Source organism: Anser brachyrhynchus, assembly GCF_964034855.1.
Source record: "Anser brachyrhynchus genome assembly, chromosome: 2".
NCBI lineage: Eukaryota > Metazoa > Chordata > Aves > Anseriformes > Anatidae > Anser > Anser brachyrhynchus.
The window spans coordinates 131,369,955-131,390,135 of NC_137695.1; the positions used below are offsets into that span (position 1 = coordinate 131,369,955).

Below are 20,181 nucleotides of genomic sequence, written 5' to 3' on the forward strand. Positions count from 1 at the left end.
AAGAAATCCAGCATTACAGTTGAATTTTTAACATAACTTTTTGAATGCCTTTTTTTTTTTTTTAAAGCAGACTCCAGTCCACCATCATCTTTAATGGAAGTGAACATAGCTCACATCCAGGAAGACGAGGCATAAAGCTCTGCTTTATCTAATTTATTGTAAGATATACTTTTATACATGTTTTTAACTAGAGTCAAATACCATACTGAATGAATGGTGATGAACACACAAGAGAGCCCAGCCTTTCAGGAAAAAAAGCAAAGCCATGCAATGAAGTTCAGGATGCTTCAACTGAACAGTGGGTCTGCGTAACATTGATTTACAGGAGAATTTAGATCTGCATCTGAACTCCAGATTCATCTGGCATAAGGCCTGCAGTTGTGCTTCACAGTCGGCACTTTTCATTTCTTGACAACTCATTTTCCCCCAGAACTTTACTTTTGATGCTAATGAAAAGCATGATAGGTCTAGAAGGGTTATCCTGAAGTATTTTAGCGAGAAGCTGCCTGACAACTGCAATCACAGTTGGTGCTGTAGTTTTTCTGTTTCTCTGGCCACTGACATCTTATTTACTAAATAACCTCCAAGTTGTGAAGCTGCTGGTCTGTCAGCAGGAGCTAACGGTCCCGTACCTCAAGCCAAATGCTACTCTAGGCGGTGATGAAAGAACTGTGTGGGACTGTTTCTGCTCTCCACTCCCTGCAGGACGATTATGAGTTGGTGAGACCTGTCAATACAGACAAAAAAGCTGCTTATGAACTGCATACAGGCACGAATGCAATACAAACACACCTTTAAGTCTTTGGCAATCAAACCGCTGCTGTTTGTCACAGGTAAATAGAACTATTCCCAGAAAATGTAATTAATGATACGTGGTGGCAAAGATACCCGGGAAAGGTTAGCATATAACACACAAACACAAACAAGCTGGAGGTCTCTGTACAAACACGTCCATTTTGCATTAGATACATATTAGCTCCACTTCATTTTTCTGTGCTTCTAGCCAACCCAGCAGAGTACACTGAAATACAGATCAGCATCACTTCAGGTTTTGGGAAATACAGAAAATGCATGCATTCATTTTTAAGAACTCTGAATGGCTCTTACTAAAACTTTCTCCAATGTAAGCAGAGAAAATACCTGGAAAAGCAAACTCCAGGCTGTGCTAAGATGAATACCAGCAACCCCTTATGAAACGAAGGGATTTTGCATGCTGCTCTGGTCTGTGACCTTGCACTGTTTGTGGATTCAGCCTTGGAGAAGGGGCTTTGCTGCAGGCAGTTACAATGCAGCCCCCTAGGTTCCAATGGGGGCACAAGTCAGCCCTTCTGATCCAGGCTGCTAGCAAGCCGTACTGAATTATTTCTTTTATTCTGCACTGTAAACCTTCCCAGCAGGTTTCCTCTTCTACGAATGCTCCTGAGTGCACGGCGTAGTTTGGTCTTCTGAGACTTCACAAATAAACGTGCTGCAGGAGCCTGGGAATTGGGGCCATAATTCAAGTAGCCAGATGCCATAAAGCCTGGCCTTAAATAATTCCTTGATTATTTACAGCTAGGGACTTATTTTGCTCCTGGGTGAATGCCCCAACCACCTACATCTAAAACGAGAAAAAAATGGCACTTTTGAACAATTCCATTTTGATTTGTACAGAATGCAGCAAGCTTCATCAGGTGCACACAGTCGCTGCCTACTGCATCCAGTAATTGCAGATATCATCATAGCTCCTTGTATAACCACGACTTTTCGCTCCTGCTCTCCTCAAGTCTCGTAATATCTGTCTGGAAGAACTGACCTGATTTGAGAGTAGTTATTGAATGTGCTTTGAGCATTAGTCTGTTTTATAGCTATTGCACAGTAGCAAAAAGCTATTAGAGCAGACACCCTTTCAAATTTCACTTTTGGCTGGCACCTACAGAAATTTCTGATTTAAGTGCATGTGCAGCTCACACTGCACAGGTTTAAGCCATTACCAGTATAGTGCTTCATATCTCAAAAAATTAAATAGATTTCCTCTCTCCACCTGCTTACCGTAACTCAAGTTTTATACAACCAGAGGCTACCCTGGGTCCTTCTGTCCTATCAGTCCTCACTTCTGAGCGCTGCCTGTTGGTTACTACACGCTGCCTCCCCCGTAAGCTAGGGGTTATCCAAATTGCCTCTCTCATAAATACAGACTTGCATTTTGCACAACTGAAACACACCTGGTCTTAAGGGCCCCACTTCACAACTGGAATACACATGATTATGTATGGAGTATTCATGATTATCTTGCCTTTTTGTCAGTCGTTCTCCATCAGCAGTGACTTTATATTTTCACTTCCAAAAATGCCCAAAAGCACCAGCCCCAGTGGGGAGGTGATGCTGGCTGAGTGGATTCCCAGTGGACTACTGCTGCTTGAGATCTGACAGCCAGATCTTAGCTCACTTAGTATGTGCTGCGTTGGCACTATGCACTTTCAGTTGAGATACCTGCTGCCTTTCAAAATCTACGCGTTAGACTTCTGCAGTTGCCTTTAAACAGAAAAATATCATCTCCGTCAAGACCGGTGTGAGGTTTCTTCGGCAAATCGTGCTTTATGTAAAATCATGCAGATTGACATTAACTTTCTATCCTTTATTAATCACTTCTCTTGTTTAATCAGAGAATGATTGAAACATTGAAAATGTTTCCTTGTTTTCGTATTGGCAAAGCAGTAACACTTCTCTGTTCTTTGGCACTGGTTTTTAAATATCACTGCTAACTGGTACTCAGTGTATTTCTTGGCTATCGTTGAAGAGAGAAACATTCTGAAGGCCTCCTATGATATGAGCACATTACCCCAACTGCTTCCAAACACAGAACAGATTCGAGCAGCAATTACAATGTCCAGATAGTGCCTCCCCCAGCTCTCCAAGGAGGGTCTCAACACTGCGGTTACCATGGATGAGGACAGCAAGGAGGCTGAACTGCACCAGCGTTTGGGCTTCAGTGTATTTCGATATGCTTTGCAGCAAGTACAAACAATACCAGTTAGCTGCACTCACTTGTACACTGTGCTGAGTGCCAGTTAAGAGCAGGGCCTGAGACCTCAGTCCTTGGAGGCTTTTCAACTTTGAAGTGCTGTCTGCACAGAGAATTAATGTGAAATGATATTGTTTGTTAGGAGGGAAGACTTGGAGCTTCCAGCTACAGCTCCTAGGGGAAGCTGTAGTTACAGGGAGTATCTGTAAACACCAGATTACCCAAATCTCCTGCACAATCTTTTTGGGTCTTAAGAGCAGTGAGGTAAGAATCAGTATCACCCACCAGAGACCACAGCAGAGTCCAATAATGCTTTTACAGGACTTCTGGATAAATGCCTAAGGTTAGATGCTGTGAATTCTCCCAAGCCAAAAGCAGTTGCATAATGAATCCCAACTGGTCCAGCTGTATGTACGGGTTGTTCGGAGGTGCTCAGGAAATTGCTGATAAGCATACTCACATTCACAAAGGCCTTTTGGTGCTCCTGCTGAAGACCACCCAAAAGCGAGGGCTTAAAGGAGTTTGTACTGCACCCAAGTTCCTGGGACAGCACACAGGGAGTGTTCAGTGTCACGTGAATTCAGTGCCCACGGGAATGAATGGGGAGACACCAACGGTAAGTGTCAAAAATCACCACCCAAAAAAATATTTTGAAATTTCACCTCTTTCTGGGACTGAACTGCTGACACCCAGGCCTAGGAAGGAGCCTGTGTCAAACAAGGGCTCAACAGCACTCTCAGGGGCCCGGGACAGAATTGCTCCATCCCAACCTCCCTGATAACGTGAGGAAATTTTTAGACCTGTGTGCTTTTGTAGATCTGTATCTAATTTGTTACTACTCAGTGGTTTGTCATAGGCCAAAAAGGTATCCCTAAGACATTTTAGAAAGTGGCTGGAATAACTATTAGGGGTCAGAGAGAAAGCAATGCCTTGGACTTACTCTCTGAGGTTCCATTGCTTGCTGCAGACACGCACCTAACCTCAGGGACCAGGTACATACAGAACTGCATGCCTGGTGCTCAGAGCACGAGTTTATGTTATGCTGGCTCTGTCACACAGGCTGCTCGCAAATAAGCCTTGTGTAAGGCAGAGAAAGTCCACTATACCCTTACAGCTTTCCTGAAGGGGTTACACTCATTGCAAGGGTGGGATCTGATAGGCCCCTGCTTTTATAAGGTAATATCTAATTTACTTTGAAACAAAAGAAATGCAATTTTCATTTAATATGCAGCTTTTTAGTATCACTGTGCATTTACACCCTCACCATACATAATTTCCCACCGCAGGCAAGCCTTTAATTCTTAAATAATCTCACTGCTGACAGAATATTCAGATGTGTGAACTTAAGTTCTCCCTGCCTCCCTTTTTCTTTTTGCCAAACAGCCTTATAAATGTTATTAGATACAGATATAAAAACAGTCCGTGTGGTTCCCTGAGTGGTTTATAATTCTGCTATCATCACTGCTTCCCCAGGTTTTTGTATTGGGATTATTTTTGAATTGTACTTAAACCTATGGCATCTTCACACAATTCTCAGAAAGTGATTTGGCATTTCTTGAATTCTTTTGAGCACTCTCAACTCTACAGCCACAGATCGACGTCGTTGCTCGAGCCGGTAAACTCGACACATACATGTCTAATCCTGTCCTCTTAAGTGTCTGATTTACAATGTGGCTAATTGCACTTTTAGATTCCCAACACTGCTGGCACCAATTTCTGCTACTCCACAGAAGGAGCCAGATTCGTAATTGCTCTGTATCAACCCCATTGTTGTGAAATCAAATACTTGAGGAACTTTATGGATAGCACGCTCTGTCAAGGCGCTCGTGTTCAAATTGCTGCCAGCGTGATGTCTTTCACTGTTAGTTGTTCCTTGATGGAATTTAATAAATATTCATTGGCAGAGTGCAATGTAATTGATTCAGCCACTTTCATTTTTTATCAGCCCTGCAGGATACCACAGCCTCTGCAGAAAATCTCCAAGATTTGCCAACGGTTGACAGTAAGAAGCTTTGGAGATGCGCTTGGTGAAGAAAAGGGAGGGAAATAGTATCTGTTATCACCATGCCTAATGTTCACTGTCAGGAAGAAAAAAAACTATATGGCTCTTAAATGAGCAATGTGCCTTATGCAATACACTGTAAAAAAATCATAAAGTACAATATTAAATGAAATGCTATGATATGAAGCAGCTTTATGATTAGCAAGTAATAATTTATACTGAAAAATGCTTTCCAATAAAAATTAGAATACATTATATGCATATTTATTTCTATTTGTAATACAGAAGAATTTCCATTACTTAAAGGTAGTGATTTACATTTGTTGTTGTTATTCACCATGCGAGGCCCCAGAAACCTAATCCTGTTGAAGCTTTCATAAAGGTTTTTAACTCCCCCTACAGTATTCACACCTATATTGCCTTGTGTTTAGGACTACTGGAAGGTTATGTTTAAGCAAGCATTCCATCTCCATAGTACTGTTCAGAAATTAGGCCTTGCACACTAGCTTTTTTGAAGAAAGGGTCAGAGTTGAATTTGCAATAATACTTAATTTAAAAGCTGTGAAACTGCAGTATGTAATAATAGTAAAAAGCAATATGTATTAAATGCATCTTCTGTGCAAAATTAGAGAATTTTCTGCTATCATTAGAGGCTATGTATACGTTGCCTACTAGAATCAGACTTCACACTTCATTTCAGTGTTTCCTTCAGTTGTTTTTGAAATATCCTTCATCTTCAGAGTTCATTTAGATAACAGCCCCACTGTTGGACTCAAACTAGCCTTTTAGCTGAACCATCACCTTGCTGGTTTTCCCTCTAGTTTCACGAGCAATCTCTTAGTGGCACAAAAAGAAGCATACAGTGGCAGGCTGTGCACCTGCCAGAATGCACTTTTGTAAGTGTATAGTTTAAAAAACATATACTTTTGATCCAGTTCTCTGCTTGTAGGTACTGATGCAAAAAAAAAGTAACTGTCCCGAATTCAACATACTGGCAAGAATGCTACAATCATGTAAATCATGTAAGCAAACTGGGGTATATATTAAATTCATTTATTTCCTGTAACTGTTACGTCAAATTTACTATTATTATGAGACACTGTAAAAAAACACAAAAAGTTCTAAAACCTTTTTTTTTTTTTTTTTGTCATTCACTTACTGGAATGCCGGTGAAGGTAACTGGAGGCGACTGCCAAGAGATGCTAAAGCTACTGCCATTAGGAGTGAATTTTGTTGACCCTGGAATGTTCACCGGAGGAGTGGCCTGTTTGAAAAGAAAATATTATTCCAGTAAAAGAACCATTCGTCTTCCAAAGCATTTCAAGGGATCTTTCACTCCTCAAAACTGTAAATCTGCAAGAGGGGAAAAAAATTTCATCGTGCTGACAGTGACAAGCATTTTACTCTGTTGCTGAGAGGGATAATCACAGATAAGCCAGTAAGGAAGGAACATGTTTATACACCACTGTTCTTAAAATCTTGTTTAGAGAGAGATGATAGCTCTTGCAAGAATCCACACAAAACCTTTACAAGCTAGATCTCATAAAAAAAAAAACATGAAATCAAGCACCATATAAAAAAATTATTTAATAATGCCAGCCAGCAGGAAAAAAAAAAAAAGTATTAGAAACGATTAACCTTCCCACAGTGATAAACAAGGAAGTATTTAAACTGGTAGCAGCTGGTTTAAGCAACGGAAGATTGCCTGGAGAGTGTTTTTGGACAACAGGGTTAACAGTAAGGGTTGGCCGTTTTCCGTTCATCAGATGAATGTTCCTAAGAACCAACATAATTAAAACAGCCTTTCTTATTAAAAACAAGGAGCTGAAAATCATCCTTGGGATTCAGTAACAGCTAAAGCAAGTATCTGAAGGACTCTTACAGTCCTGGGAACTCTTTCTTTCTATCCGGGTTGTAACACCCAGTAATACCCTGGGTTGTAGTCCCCAGTAATTACAGCTTACAACTGTTCAGTATCTTTCATCTTATATCTTCCTTCATCTTTTCTCACTGGGCTCTGTGTCCTCTGCAATTCCATTCCCCGCTATTTTTGAATCCCTGTTTGTTTGACAGAGTCAGGAAATTTGTAACTCTGCACTTACCCTGCTTCGCAGGAGTGCGAGCAACCCCCATCAACATAGGCTTCTTTTGACTCTTGAGATTCAAGCTTTCATCACAAAAAAGGGCCCCTTGGTTTAAATTTATAAAGAATTTGCTCTTAAAAATGAGCTTTCCTTCTATCTTTCAGTTGCTTGTACCTTACAAGAGCACAAAGCATTTATGTAAGCAGTGTTTATGTTCAAGGCTGCTGGAGTTGCCTCACTGCTTCCCTGAACCACGACGCTGAGAAGGAGCGATGACAAACTACAGTCTGATCGTCCCCATTAAAGATAATCTTCAGAGCAAACAAGTGCTGAAGCAATCCCTTGGAGCCTCTCCAAGCAAAAGAAACCAAGACCACTGAATGACTCCATCTACTGCAGCTATGCTCTGCATGCTGCTGAGGCTGCAGACAGCTCAAAGGGAATCAATACAGACACACCGCCTTCTCGAGGAAGTACGCGTCTCCTGAGCTCAGTAACATAAAAGCCTCACTGAAAGGCACTGGGAAAAACGTAGCGACTCCAGGTGGTACCTGCAGTGCTTTATCACAGCCCTATTTAAACAAGAGTGGGTGAAAATAAAATCATAGCATATCCTGAGTTGGAGGGGACCCACGAGTGTCAGAGTCCAACTCCTGGCTCCACACAGAACCACCCAAAAACCAAACCATGTGTCTGAGAGCATTGTCCAGACACTTCCTGAACTACATCAGGCTCGGTGCTGTGACCGCTGTCCCGGGGAGCCTGTCCCAGTGCCCGACCACCCTCTGGGTGCAGAACCTTTCCCTAACACCCAGCCTGACCCTCCCCTGTCCCAGCTCCATGCCGTTCCCTCGGGTCCTGTCGCTGTCCCCAGAGAGCAGAGCTCAGCGCCTGCCCCTCCGCTCCCCTCGTGAGGGAGCTGCAGGCCGCCATGAGGCCTCCCCTCAGCCTGCTCTGCTCTGGGCTGAGCAAACCAAGGGACCTCAGCAGCTCCTCATACGTCTTACCCTCTAGACCCCTCACCATCTTTGTAGCCCTCCTTTGGACACTCCCTAATAGTTTTATGTCCTTCTTATACTGTGGCACCTCAAACTGCACACAGTGCCTGAGGTGAGACCACAGAGCGGAGCAGGACAATCCCTTCCCTGTACCGGCTGGCGGTGCTGGGCCTGAGGCACCCCAGGGTACGGCTGGCCCTTTTGGCTACAAGGGCACACTGTGGACTCGTACTGAGCTTACCACCAACCAAAACCCTCTGCAGCGCTGGATGCCAGCCCTAGTCCCCCAGCCTATATGTACATCCAGGATTACTCCATCCTAGGTGCAGAATCTGACACTTGCTCTTTAAATTTCATATGATTGGTGATTTCATAGCACTCAAAGTTATCAAGATCTCTCTGCAAGGCATCTCTACCCTGAAGGGAATCAACTGCTCCTCCTAAGCTAGTATCATCCACACACTTACTTAGTGTGCACTCAACTTGTGTGTTCAGGTTACTGTAACTGATGTAACCCCAGTTACTACAACTCTTGAGCCCAACCCTTCAGCCAATTGTTCACCCACAATACTGTGTATACATCCAGCTATACACTAGAGATTTTGTCCACAAAGACACTTTAAGAGACAATATCAAAATTTTGTTAGAATCAAAAAACAAATCAAAACAAACAGAACAACAACAACAAAATCGGATCCAAGCTCTTCCCTTTGTCCACTATCGGGTAATCTTGCCACAAAAGTATATTAAGTTAGCGAGGCATGACTTTGCCTTCATGAACCCAACACTGGCTTTGAATCATGGCAGCACTCTTGCCAGAAGGAGCTGGAGGCAGCAGGTTGGAAAGTGAGGCAGTGTCTGTGCTCAGCATCCCCTGGGATGTCAGTGCCAGCACGGCTGCTTCCTGAGGGATGCCAGTAAGACCTGCAAGCGGAATCCTAAATGCTGAAAGTACCCACCTGTAGCTACTCTGTAGATAAATTTAACAGGTACAGGCACTGGTTTCATAATGAAATGTGAAGTATGAAAACTTTCAAATTGCTTTAATTTGCAGTTTCCTAAAATACTGCGATGCTCAACTCTTTTTTCACAGTGCCTAAATATTTACCTCAGAAATGATGAGATTTAGACAACCAATCACCTTGTTCTTTGATTCCCATAAGCATATCTTTGCACTGTCCCTTTTTTCAGGCTAACATTTTAGACAATCTTTTCCATCAGGTAAGCAACCATAACATTAAAATGGGTTGAAGAGTTTCTATACCCATGATTTCACTTCGCTTGGAAATTTCCACCTGATTTCCAATCAAAATATATTTATGGCCAATTTATAATTAGCTACTCTTGTGCTAATGCTCTTCATGGGCAGCAATCCCACACCCTACCAGGTCTTGTTTTGTCAAAGTTCCCAACCCCTACGCTGGATGGCACCTCTTCATTCTTCTGATCACCTTCTTTCTACCTGTTCCAGCTGAGATCATCCTTGAACGTGGGTGACCAGAACCATATTCTGGATCTCAGCTGAAGGTATATGAGGGTCTTGTACAACGGCATAAAAATTATTCATAAGAAATTTATATTTCTTACCTGAGACAACTTATAACTGTTTTTTTTCCCTTCACATCTCCACTGTTGTTGACTCACAGTCATTCTGTGCTTGCTTAATAAATAGAGATTTCCTCCTCTTGTGATTTTCTAACTACCCCAGTTTAGAGCTGAAAAATCTCATTAGTTCCTAAGGTGCAGGACTTTGCATACTCTGCCACTAAATTGCATCCAAAAATGTATTATTTTTAAGATCATCCAGTCATGTAAGCATGATCCACAAATCTCAGTACTGCTGACATCTCCTGAGTTTGTTATTATAGTACTTGTCTAGTATCAAAATGATTTAATGAAAATGCGACCAAGTCCAAATACTGCCTTTTCATACAACCCCACTAATAACATCCAACAGTCCCTTCAAAATAACTCACTGTTTTTCTCCCTTACTTCCCAGCTTCACTCCTACACTAAAATTTATCTCTAGCCAAACAAATACTGCCTATATGATTTAAGATCAAACTCTCCTCAAATCCAGAAGGATTTGTTCTATTGTACTGCTTCTTCTTTGTTGAAAAAAAGCTACCTTCTTTTTTTTCTTGGATCTTAGGTTGTTCTAGCATAGTCTTTCTTTGGGGTTTCTCCACTGCAGTTTACTTCATTTGCTGCATTTATCTATATTTCTTCAATTATTGTTCTAGATCTTTCCTCACCCATATGACTGGGTCTGACGAAACAGTCAGGACTTGCCTGATCACTACCCTTTTACTCCTTTCTTACTGCAGGTATTCTGTTTGTCATTTTCCGGTCATACTAGAAATGCAGATTAACAGACCTGTTTAGGATTCCTGCAACCCAACTTCGGATTCTGCATTTTTTTTCCTTTTATTAATAGGAATTCTGGGATAAACATTATCCAACCTCTCTTATATAAGTTTCTTGAGCTTTGAATTTTGCCTCTTCACTTCTCCCAATGAAGTAATTTCCACTTTCATGCTCTGATTCATATGAAAGATTGTCTTCATAACTATGTTCCCACTGGATACCTTTTTTTTTTTTTTAAATTCTGATAAAAAATACAAACTTCATCAAAACTGAAGTTTAGAAATTCTGTACATTGCTCACTCCAGCAAGCAAAATGAAGGAATGATAGTGGCATTAAAGATGCTGATGTCACCTTCCCTTCTTTTTCCTTTGACACAACAGATTGGTCATATGAACGCTTAAATGGAAAAACAGGGTTTAATTCTTCCTCTTTCTGGTCAGAGTTGAATCTCCACCTTCCCTCCCAGAATTGTTTTCTGGCTGGGCTGGAAAGGACTCTAGCACAGGATCCCACTGACCTGTTCCATATAAGCTGATTCCCTGGCAAGGAAAACCTAAACATGAACTGGAGCAGGGACCCCAGTTTCTCACTTTCAACATGAGAATGCCTTTAACAGTAAGCACAGGGTCATCCCCTGCTGATGAAATGAAATATTCAAAATGCAGCAACTTGAAAAGGAGGCATCTGTAAAGCTCAGACACATGCAGGTCGATACCACAGAATACATCAGCCCAATTCCAATTCAAGCAGTTGAAACATCTGAACCATGATTTCCTTAATCAAGTGCTTTACTCAAAGGCTGGAAAAAAAAAATGGAAAGGGCTGGCATATCCTCTCTCTGCTATATGAAGGAGGATTGAGCGAGTCTTCAAACTGCAGGAAAAGAGTGTCATGACTGCCAATCCCTAATGCAATGAGCACCCAGGACTTGGTGCCTCGCTCTGGGAGAGGCAGGGCTTAAATCAGCCTGAGAAGAAAGTCTTTCTCCTAGCTGGCTTGCCCAGGTTGGTGCACTACCTGACGCAGCTCCTACCTGAGGTGCCAAACTTCCACCCAAGCTTTCCACAGTGCCTGGGAGTCCAAAATAAGCCTGTGGACTCTGGGTAGTTCCCTCTGCCCTTTAATGGGACTGTTCCAGACAAACAACAAAAGGGCTTCATCTGCACTGTGCTGCATACAAAAGTTATTGCATCTGATAAATTTAACAGAGTTCAGTTCTCTGGTGCATATGCAGGTCACGGACCACACCACTTCAAAGCCTTAATTCTTCTTTTCTCATATGGTATCCAGACAAAAAAAAAGTCAAATTTTAGTGCACTTTTACAATTAATGCTTTCTGTCTGAACTTAATTGGAAGTTTTTGGAACAGCACTTTGGATCTCATTGGATTTTTGCCATTCGCAAAGAATTACCTTTAAGGGTAGGAGGATACCATATACGCCTTTCCATTTTTCCTGCTCTACTTCCCATATGCAAACTGACATCTCGCACTGTACAAATACAGGAAATGAATTGTTCCTGGCATCTGCTGGGTACTTGCCTCCAGACACAGTTTCAGCTCTGCTTGTATGGGTAACACTCTGGGAGGGATTCAGCTGACTGCATGAGATCGCTTACAGCACAGGAGGCCATGTTAGAACACGTCACCTTGGCCTTTCCTTACAGTCAGTGGAGAAAGTGGTTACAGTCAGTGAGTAGTCACTGGAACACACAGAGCAGCTCTTCTCAACCCGAAGGATATGTGGCTGGATAGACAATACCCCAAAGTCCACTGCCTGTGGTGGGAGCACGAACAGCTAGCTCAGAAGAGGACATTAGATATAATGAGACGAATCTTGCTGGCTGCCCCATAAAACTTTTTAACCCCCTGAAACTAGGCTTGGCTTTTCAGAATCGAAACATAGTGTTCAGACATTTGTTTCTACATTAACGAAGTTAGTATAAGCAGTGGAACTCCCTGTCACTCGCGTTACCTGGTAAGCATGGTCCGTGTGTACGAGGTAGAGGTTGGTAGGAGCTGAGCGGCTCAGAGGTGTCATCAATTTAGTCTCAGTTTTGGCACAGGAAGTTTCGGGACGGATTGCATCTTGGGTGGGAAACGAAGGAGGAGATGCTAAAGATGGAGAGACTGGGGAAAGACTGCTTAAGCCATCGGCTACTGAGTCCGTGTTGAGCCTGATTTCTGTATAGTAAAAATCCTCCTCTCCATCACTGTAGTCAGACTCTCCTACACGTCTGTATCGAGACAAAGAATAATTGATTAAATGAAAGCAGGAATCCTAAGGCGAGTTTTAAGTCCTACATGCATGAGCAAATATATTCATACTGTTGATAAATTAATATTCCCAGTTTCAACTCTGCCTACTTGATCAGTATTCTGACCGCAGGGAAGGGGAGAGGAAAAGAAAGCCATCTAGTCTGAAGGGAAAAGAAGCAGGAATTAAAACTTTTGTTTTTTCCTCTATGTTATTCTTAACTAATTCTTTGACCTTGGACTTGATGATTAACTTCTATGCTTCCGCTTAAATATCAGTATTTGCTTCCCATTGCTAACCATTGAAGTTAACAAGAACTGCAAAGCCCTTTAACTTCATAAATGACAGAGAAACCATAGAAGGACGTGTCAAGATAACAGGCATGGGCAAGATATATTTTACTAACATAACAGCAAATAATTTGTTATCTTATCATAGGTTTCTTAAATCAAATACAGTTATGGCCATTGTTCACTGTAACTTTCCTTGGCATAATAGAAAAAGCTGCTCAGTAACAGTGCCACCACACAGCTCCCTCAGACACAGGCAGAGGAAGGACATGTAAGGGCTGGCTTGCCAGTGCTGGACCTTCTGGTCCTACTCTCCAGATGCAGACTTACTGAAGGGGGAGATACAAGAGGCTTAAATGTCCCTGCATCCCCTGGCACCCTCTGTTGTGTGTTAGAGCACAAGTGCTGGGAGTGAAGCAGCCCAGCCAAAAGCAGCAGTTCCCAACAGGCTACGCGTTATCTCAAAGTCCCAAACCACCACTACTTTATCACATTCCCAAGCCAAGTGCTATTCAGATGTAACTCACAGCTCATACATGCATATTTTTGCCCAGTCTTCCCCATGGGAAGCCTGGGAGCCCTGTGGGTCCTCCTGTGCATGCCCACATCAGGGCTGAATGCTGGGCTTCTCTTTTTCCAGGCATGTACCCCAAGAGCAGCCCCTAGCTTATTTCTCAGCCTGCTTGTCCATATAACTCCCATCTGTGGTCCTCTTGCTATCTTAGTGAACAGAAAGCACAGAGAGCAGGGTTTCAGCACAGTTGAAAGGCTCTGTCAAAAGTACTATCTGCTGGACCTCGTTACGTTAAACACCAAAAATGTCTCTCACCCCAGTAGTTACAAGCTCCAAATTCTAGGGAAGTTCTGCTGTTTACTTTTGCCTGCCCCAGGCCATGAAAAGCATGTCCCAGCAATATACAGGACAAAGAGAAAGATTTATAACGGCGTTTATAAAGAGATTATTTTCTGGTAACCTCACTCTTCAGAACCTCAGCACAACAGCAATTGCTGCCACCTTTGCAAGCCTGCAAGTCTCTCCAGAGCTCCATACCAGACTACACCCTCATGGTCACTTTCACTTTTAAGCACTGTTTAACAGGCTTACACAACAGATATATTTCCATACATCTCACAGGTGAAGATCATAAGAAGGGGAATAAGAAAAAAAGATTCAAAGAACACACACGTGTAAACCAACACCTAGACCCCTTTTCATTGCCCTGATTGCTTTCTCAATGACACCACAAGGCAGCACGAGGACCCCCTGTAATTATATATTCAACAGCTAGGTCACTCAGTGAATTGCACAGGAGATTTTACTCGAAAACTAAAGCTCTGAAAAAAGCTTGTGTCATATAAGAGCTTTTGTTTCTAGTCCAAATAAACACAAATTAAGTTTGCAGCTTGGTTTCATTTTCATTTTTTTGAGTTGGTTTGAATCCGAACCAGTGCAAGCACCCAATGTGATATGAAACAAAACTGGAAAGTATTCATGCAAGACCTTGAAACCTGTCATCTTTCACATGGCTTCAGTCTGCGTGTGATGTGCAGAGAGAGCAGATATGGAGTGAAAACAATTCTCTATCAAATATTGCTGAGTTGCACTGACATTAGCGATCCACAGCTGCATCTGACCTTCTAGCAAAGTTCACAAAAGTTCAGAAAAGAAAAGTGCCTTGCTGTTGGAAAAAGTTCCTGTTCACCTTAACACACTGCTCCACAATTTCATCAGAAACCTGGGAATCTTAGAAAAGACAAGGATAGTCTGGTTCATCTCCCTGGCAAAGTGCGACGGCTTGCCTTCTACACCAAATCCTTTTGTCTTCAAAAGACACCGGTCTCTTACCCAAGGTGAACGGTCCGTATGTGTTTCTGAATCCCTGCAGCTGTGCTCAGTACCTTTCCACAGTTTTTCCACAGGCATTTGAACATCACCTTCATCGAGTTCTGAAATTTATGAGTAAAGCAACATATTCTTCTTAGTTGCACAGAAGATAGATAAAAAAAGCAACCCAAAACAAACACAGAGTTACAAAACACTGTTTTATCTGTATGCTAAACCACTGAAGGTCTGGAGTGTCCAACTCTGAATTTGTAATACTGCAATTGGCTCTGTTGACAGTGCAATCCCACTGGACCCAACAAATTCCGGTGGAAAGCCACTGGAACAGCTTGTGCCAGAGTTTACCTCTCTCTGCTCTTTGGCATGGCTTTTTAATTTGCAAATTCCAGTTTGTCTCCCCACAGAAGGAGGGAGACAATATAAAAACTTTCTCTGATTCTTTGGAGTCTTGTTTTCACAGAACAACTGTGTGGATGAGGATTTTTTTCTTAAATTAAGCTCTTCCTAAAGCAAGCTTTCAGGAATATTACTGCTAATGAATTTGGCAACACAGAAAAAATACGGTGCCAGAAAGCCACAGCTTCTGCTGTGACAACATTCATCCACAAGCCGGCAAAAACTACTTTTATTACACTCTGAGGTTCCTACAACCCTTGCCTGGACAAGTGAATGAGAATTCCATCTAATTTTGTTAAATGTTTTTAACGACTATGTGTATAATCTCATTTTAATGAGATTCTTGTGCATGTATAATTTCATTAGACTGAGTTGCCATTGATTTAAAGCACGGCAGACAAGACTGTAACCACCCCCGTCTTCACTATTTTGAAGACTGGAGAAAACAAATCCTCAGTTTAAAACACAGTACGTGGTAACAAACAGCACAGAAGTTACAAAAATTTACAGATGTTTTAAAAGCCAATATAACCCCCAAATGACACCAACTTCATATATTTCATATAAAGATTGTTGATAACTAAATAATTTGTGCTTCCTCAAAATCATTTTCTCTATTATAACAGAACGTATTATTAACAAAAACATGAGGAAGAGCTTCAAAATATTTTATTATTAACCTATAATTTTAGTTACATGGAAGATTAAATGAATATGCTCATGTAAAGTTCAATTAAAAAAAAAACACAACAGACCAAGCATATCTTTAGAGTTAATAACATGCTTCCTTTGTATCTTGAAGAGAAATCAACTTAGTGCTTTCTTCAGTTTGGACCCTTTGGAATTGCATGCGAGTAGATGTAAGTTTCAGCATTTGCTATAAAGATAACAATTAGAATACAGTTTTTAAAAAATCTGAGCTGATGGGCTGTTTGAAACATGAGCTGATTGTAGTAGCATGTTCTCATAGCTACCTGGCAGTCTAACAACTCCTGTTTTAAAGTACGGATGCAAGGTTCTTCAAAACCTGAGGTACCTATCATTCCTTTTGTACAAAAACCTTCTACCTTGGAGTAAGTTGCACATAAATTCCCTGCATATATATATGTTTTCTTAATCTGACAATACAACTACCATTCAAATAAATACAGAACTGTTTCCTCCTAAAATTAAACATAATCTAGCAATTCTAACAGAAACATTTCTTACTTTCATAATAAAATACTGAATACTGTCATCAGCTTAAAAAAACAACAAAACACAACCAGCCACAGTGGCAAGACGAAGATCACGTTTTCCATTTACATCTTAGGAATTCTGATGTGGTGTCACGAACACCGTATGTACCTTTATGAAGACAGAGTGATTTAACATCTCTCTCTAGGGTGTTTTTAGCTTTTTTTTGTCAATGCTAGGAATTTGAAAAAAAAATAAAATTTTAACATTAACCAAATGAAATCTCACACAGTAGAAATATGGAACATAAACCACGCTTCCATTTCTGACCAAATTGCCTAGTAGGCTTTAAAGTTGTATTTTCGAAAATAATGGAACATTAGAAGATTTGGTGGGGAACGACTACCTTAACGGAAACTTTTAAGCAACTTTCTTAGTGGAAGTGGTTGCTAACACGTAATGGAAGAAGTGTTAATGAGTCAAAGTAAGGTTACCAATCACTATTTCCATGTCTATTCCTTCTGATTTTGAAGCCCTAAAGAAGAATTAACCCGAACATTTTTATTTCAGCTTCTATATGTGTGAAGATGTACTCAGACAAAGTGCCATGCTGGGGCCAGAATCAAAGAACCACAGGAAATGCTGTTCATCTATAACATAGTTTAGCAGGTATTATTATTATTCACCTAAACTAAACATTGGCCATACAGAGCAAAATTCACGAGAACGGGAACAGATAGTGTAATATATCTGTGGTGTGTACATAAACAGAAATATTCAAAGACAACTTACATAACAATAACGATGGCAGCTGTAAAACCATCTGTCTAATCACAGCTGAACAATAGGAGTGATGATAATAAGCATAACTTTAACTGAAAAGTAAAAGGCAAACCAGCACACTTCTGCATTCCTGCTGCCACACAGCCCAAAATCATCTCTGCCTTTAGTTTAACGACCAGGACTAACTTCTAATTTATTATAAGAAATGTGTCCTCCAAAATATATATATTTTCCTTTTAAGGAAAAAAAAAAAAGGCATTCTACACCCTTCTCCCACAAACACAAGCAGAACAGTGTGGGTCAGCAAATAAGCAACTTCTGGAGCAAGAAGATAAATCTGAACACGTTTATACGATCATTAAAACTTCTTCCTGCTGGTGGTGAAGCAATTAACTGTCTCAGACTGAGCCAGAAACAAAGTCACTAGGGGAGAATAAATTGTTTTTCTCTTTCTTACAAAAAGCTCTTTTTCATCTTGCTATGTAAAACCTGTCCTGTTGTGTTGGGAGGGAAGAGAAGTTGGACTAGTGCCATCTCTTTGTTTTCTTTTTCTTCGAGAGGAGCCTGCTTGATAGCATTTTATTTATGGACTTTTTTTCTTTTTTACCCTGTGCTTTATTTAGTTTGCTTTTGCACTCCTACCAAGGATAAATTCGGCCACTGCTAATACTGGATCAAAAGCCATTGGGTTTGATCTCCCTCTCCTGTTTTCACCCCGTACGTTTGTGCAGAAAAAGGTTTGCAGTATTAAGTCAACTGACACACTGTCAGACAAACAGCACTTTCAGGGAACATGAAATATCAAGGCCATACCCAGTCTTTGTGATGACACGTAAAGGCATGCCATCCTGCATGCAAAGAATTTGCCACAGTGGGACAGAAATCCCTTGAATGGCCAGAGGCGACCCCTTCTGGAAACCACGTTGTTGTTTTCCGAGCAGGAGGCTCTGCAGAACCTCACCATCTGCCAGCAAATATGTGGCGCTGATGGCAGCGTGTGCAGTAGGTGAGGAGACCGCAGACACAGGGACTAGGCTCAGCACCTACGTTCACTGGATGCCAAGGAGGGATATGCACACAGAGCTGCCTGGGTGACCCACTCCTTCCTCACGGCAGAGTAGGTTTACCAACGCCCCATTTGCCTACGGGTACGGAATTTAACAGGAAGCTAACCTTTCTCTTCCTAGGAATGGGTTCGTCAAAGAGAAGGTTGCTTGTTTCAGCTTCATCAATACCATCATCTGGCTGGGAAGGCGTTCGAAAAGCTTTGAAGCTGTCAGCTGACAGAGGTGGAGATGGGGTGGATGGGTTGGACTGGTCACTGGGAGCATTCCAGCTCCAGTATCCACTGCTGCTGGTACTAGAAGGCACAAATCCTCCTTCCTTCCAAGATCCATTTAGGGATTCTGTCAAGAACAACAGCCATCATCAGTATCACGTGTTTAGGGCAAAGAAGCACTTTTATCTAAGGTTTAGGTACCATGTTGGTAATTAACTGGGTGTTCAGTCCAGGAAAGTGAAAGTCTTGGTCACATAGAGGACAACCACATCTATCCCAGAGCACGTGAATTACATTTGTTAATAGCCATATTCCACACTTGATTTTGTAGTTAAGAAAAAAAAAGATATTTTTCTAAAAATAAATTCTGGGTCTAGAAAAATAAACTGTTCTGGAGCATAAACAGTGATAAGCACTCAGATACTGCATGCACAATTAAGGAAAAACGTTCAAATACATTCTCAGCTTTAAACACCAACACACGACTGCAGCGGGGTGTAGGAGCAAGCCCCAAGCCACTGCACCACCAAGAGGAGACCCCTGGGAAGAGGATACAGGTTCTGTGCCCCAGGACACGAGCTGCATCTGCAAAAACATCATCATCATCCAAGCACTAAAACACCAAAGAAAACCGTAATTACACTCTAACTGCCTTCTCATAATCTGCCAGCTCACACACCTCTGCCTAATTTGCATCCTGGTGTAACTGGATGCATCGTTAGGAGGATATCCCTTCTCCTTCACAAAGGTGTGCGGCTAGGCACCTGGTTTCAGATGTGGCATCCCTGGACCCCGTCCCGCCTGCTCGCTGGAGGAGCCCCTTCCTCACTGCAGCAGCTACCCCGGTGTGAGGCAGCAAGCCTAACAACCAAACCCATAGGTTTGGCCACGCTGTGGTGGGTGGGAGTTGTCTGGGGCATGGTTTGAGACGTATTTCACGTACTGAGGTCCTCAGGAGCTAGACACTGGCACGTCACTCTTCTCTGCCCCCAAAGGGCTTTTGGCAGGAGGGGAAGGTTCAGGTCCCCAGGCAATGCATGGGCCGAGCACGCCCAGCAGTGTAATGCCGAATACCAGGGGGGGCTCTGCCTGAAGCTGCAGCTTGAACCGGGTTTGGGCACGCCTGCGGGGACGGTTTGGTGAGGTCTCTCCAGAAGTTAGGCATCAGAAGTTTTTCTCAATGGCACTGTAGGTGTCCGAGCATTGTGCAATACCCGACTTTGGAGTTGGCAAGGAAATAAAATAAATAACGTTTCTTTAACGGATAAGATCTTAAGTGTGAGGCAGGAGTCTTTTCAAGTCAGTGCCTGCATTCAAGAGTTCTGCAGAAGTCACTCCTTCATTCCTTCCCAATTTCTTACAGACAAATTTAACTAATGATATCAACAAGAACATAATGTCTGCCACCTGCAACCAGAAGCTTAACCTCAAAATCAATTAAACGAATCATTTTTTAATTTTCTTTTACCTCTAGTTCAGTTGGTTTTGGACAAAGCCCTTAATTATTAACATCAGCTGCTCGCAAAACCTAATTCAGTGCTTCATCATGTAAGCACACGTATAAAAATACCTGCCTGCACGGGCAGTAGCCAAGTCCCTGCACTTACAGATCAGGGCCACTGGCTGTAAACCCCACTTCTCTCTGCAAAACAAAATAATCCTGTTTGGAAAAGGACACATAATTCCTGTAGCTACTAAATTAA

At 41.9% G+C, this 20,181-nt stretch overlaps 1 protein-coding gene across 3 annotated transcripts in view; it reads right to left on the reverse strand.

The window, feature by feature from the left end:
• Positions 1–20,181, reverse strand: part of ZNF704 (zinc finger protein 704) — a 102,927-nt gene that overhangs the window by 18,106 nt on the left and 64,640 nt on the right. For all 3 annotated transcript variants that reach the window (XR_013946356.1, XM_080579448.1, XM_080579447.1), the window contains exons 4-8: positions 18,373–18,605; positions 14,848–14,948; positions 12,430–12,691; positions 6,166–6,270; positions 633–727 (exon numbers count right to left, since the gene is read on the reverse strand). Coding sequence is in view for 2 of the 3 variants with exons in the window: in XM_080579448.1 (XP_080435574.1) it covers positions 633–727; positions 6,166–6,270; positions 12,430–12,691; positions 14,848–14,948; positions 18,373–18,605 (796 nt within the window). In the remaining variant the exon portion in view is untranslated. The remainder of the gene's footprint in view (positions 1–632; positions 728–6,165; positions 6,271–12,429; positions 12,692–14,847; positions 14,949–18,372; positions 18,606–20,181) is intronic.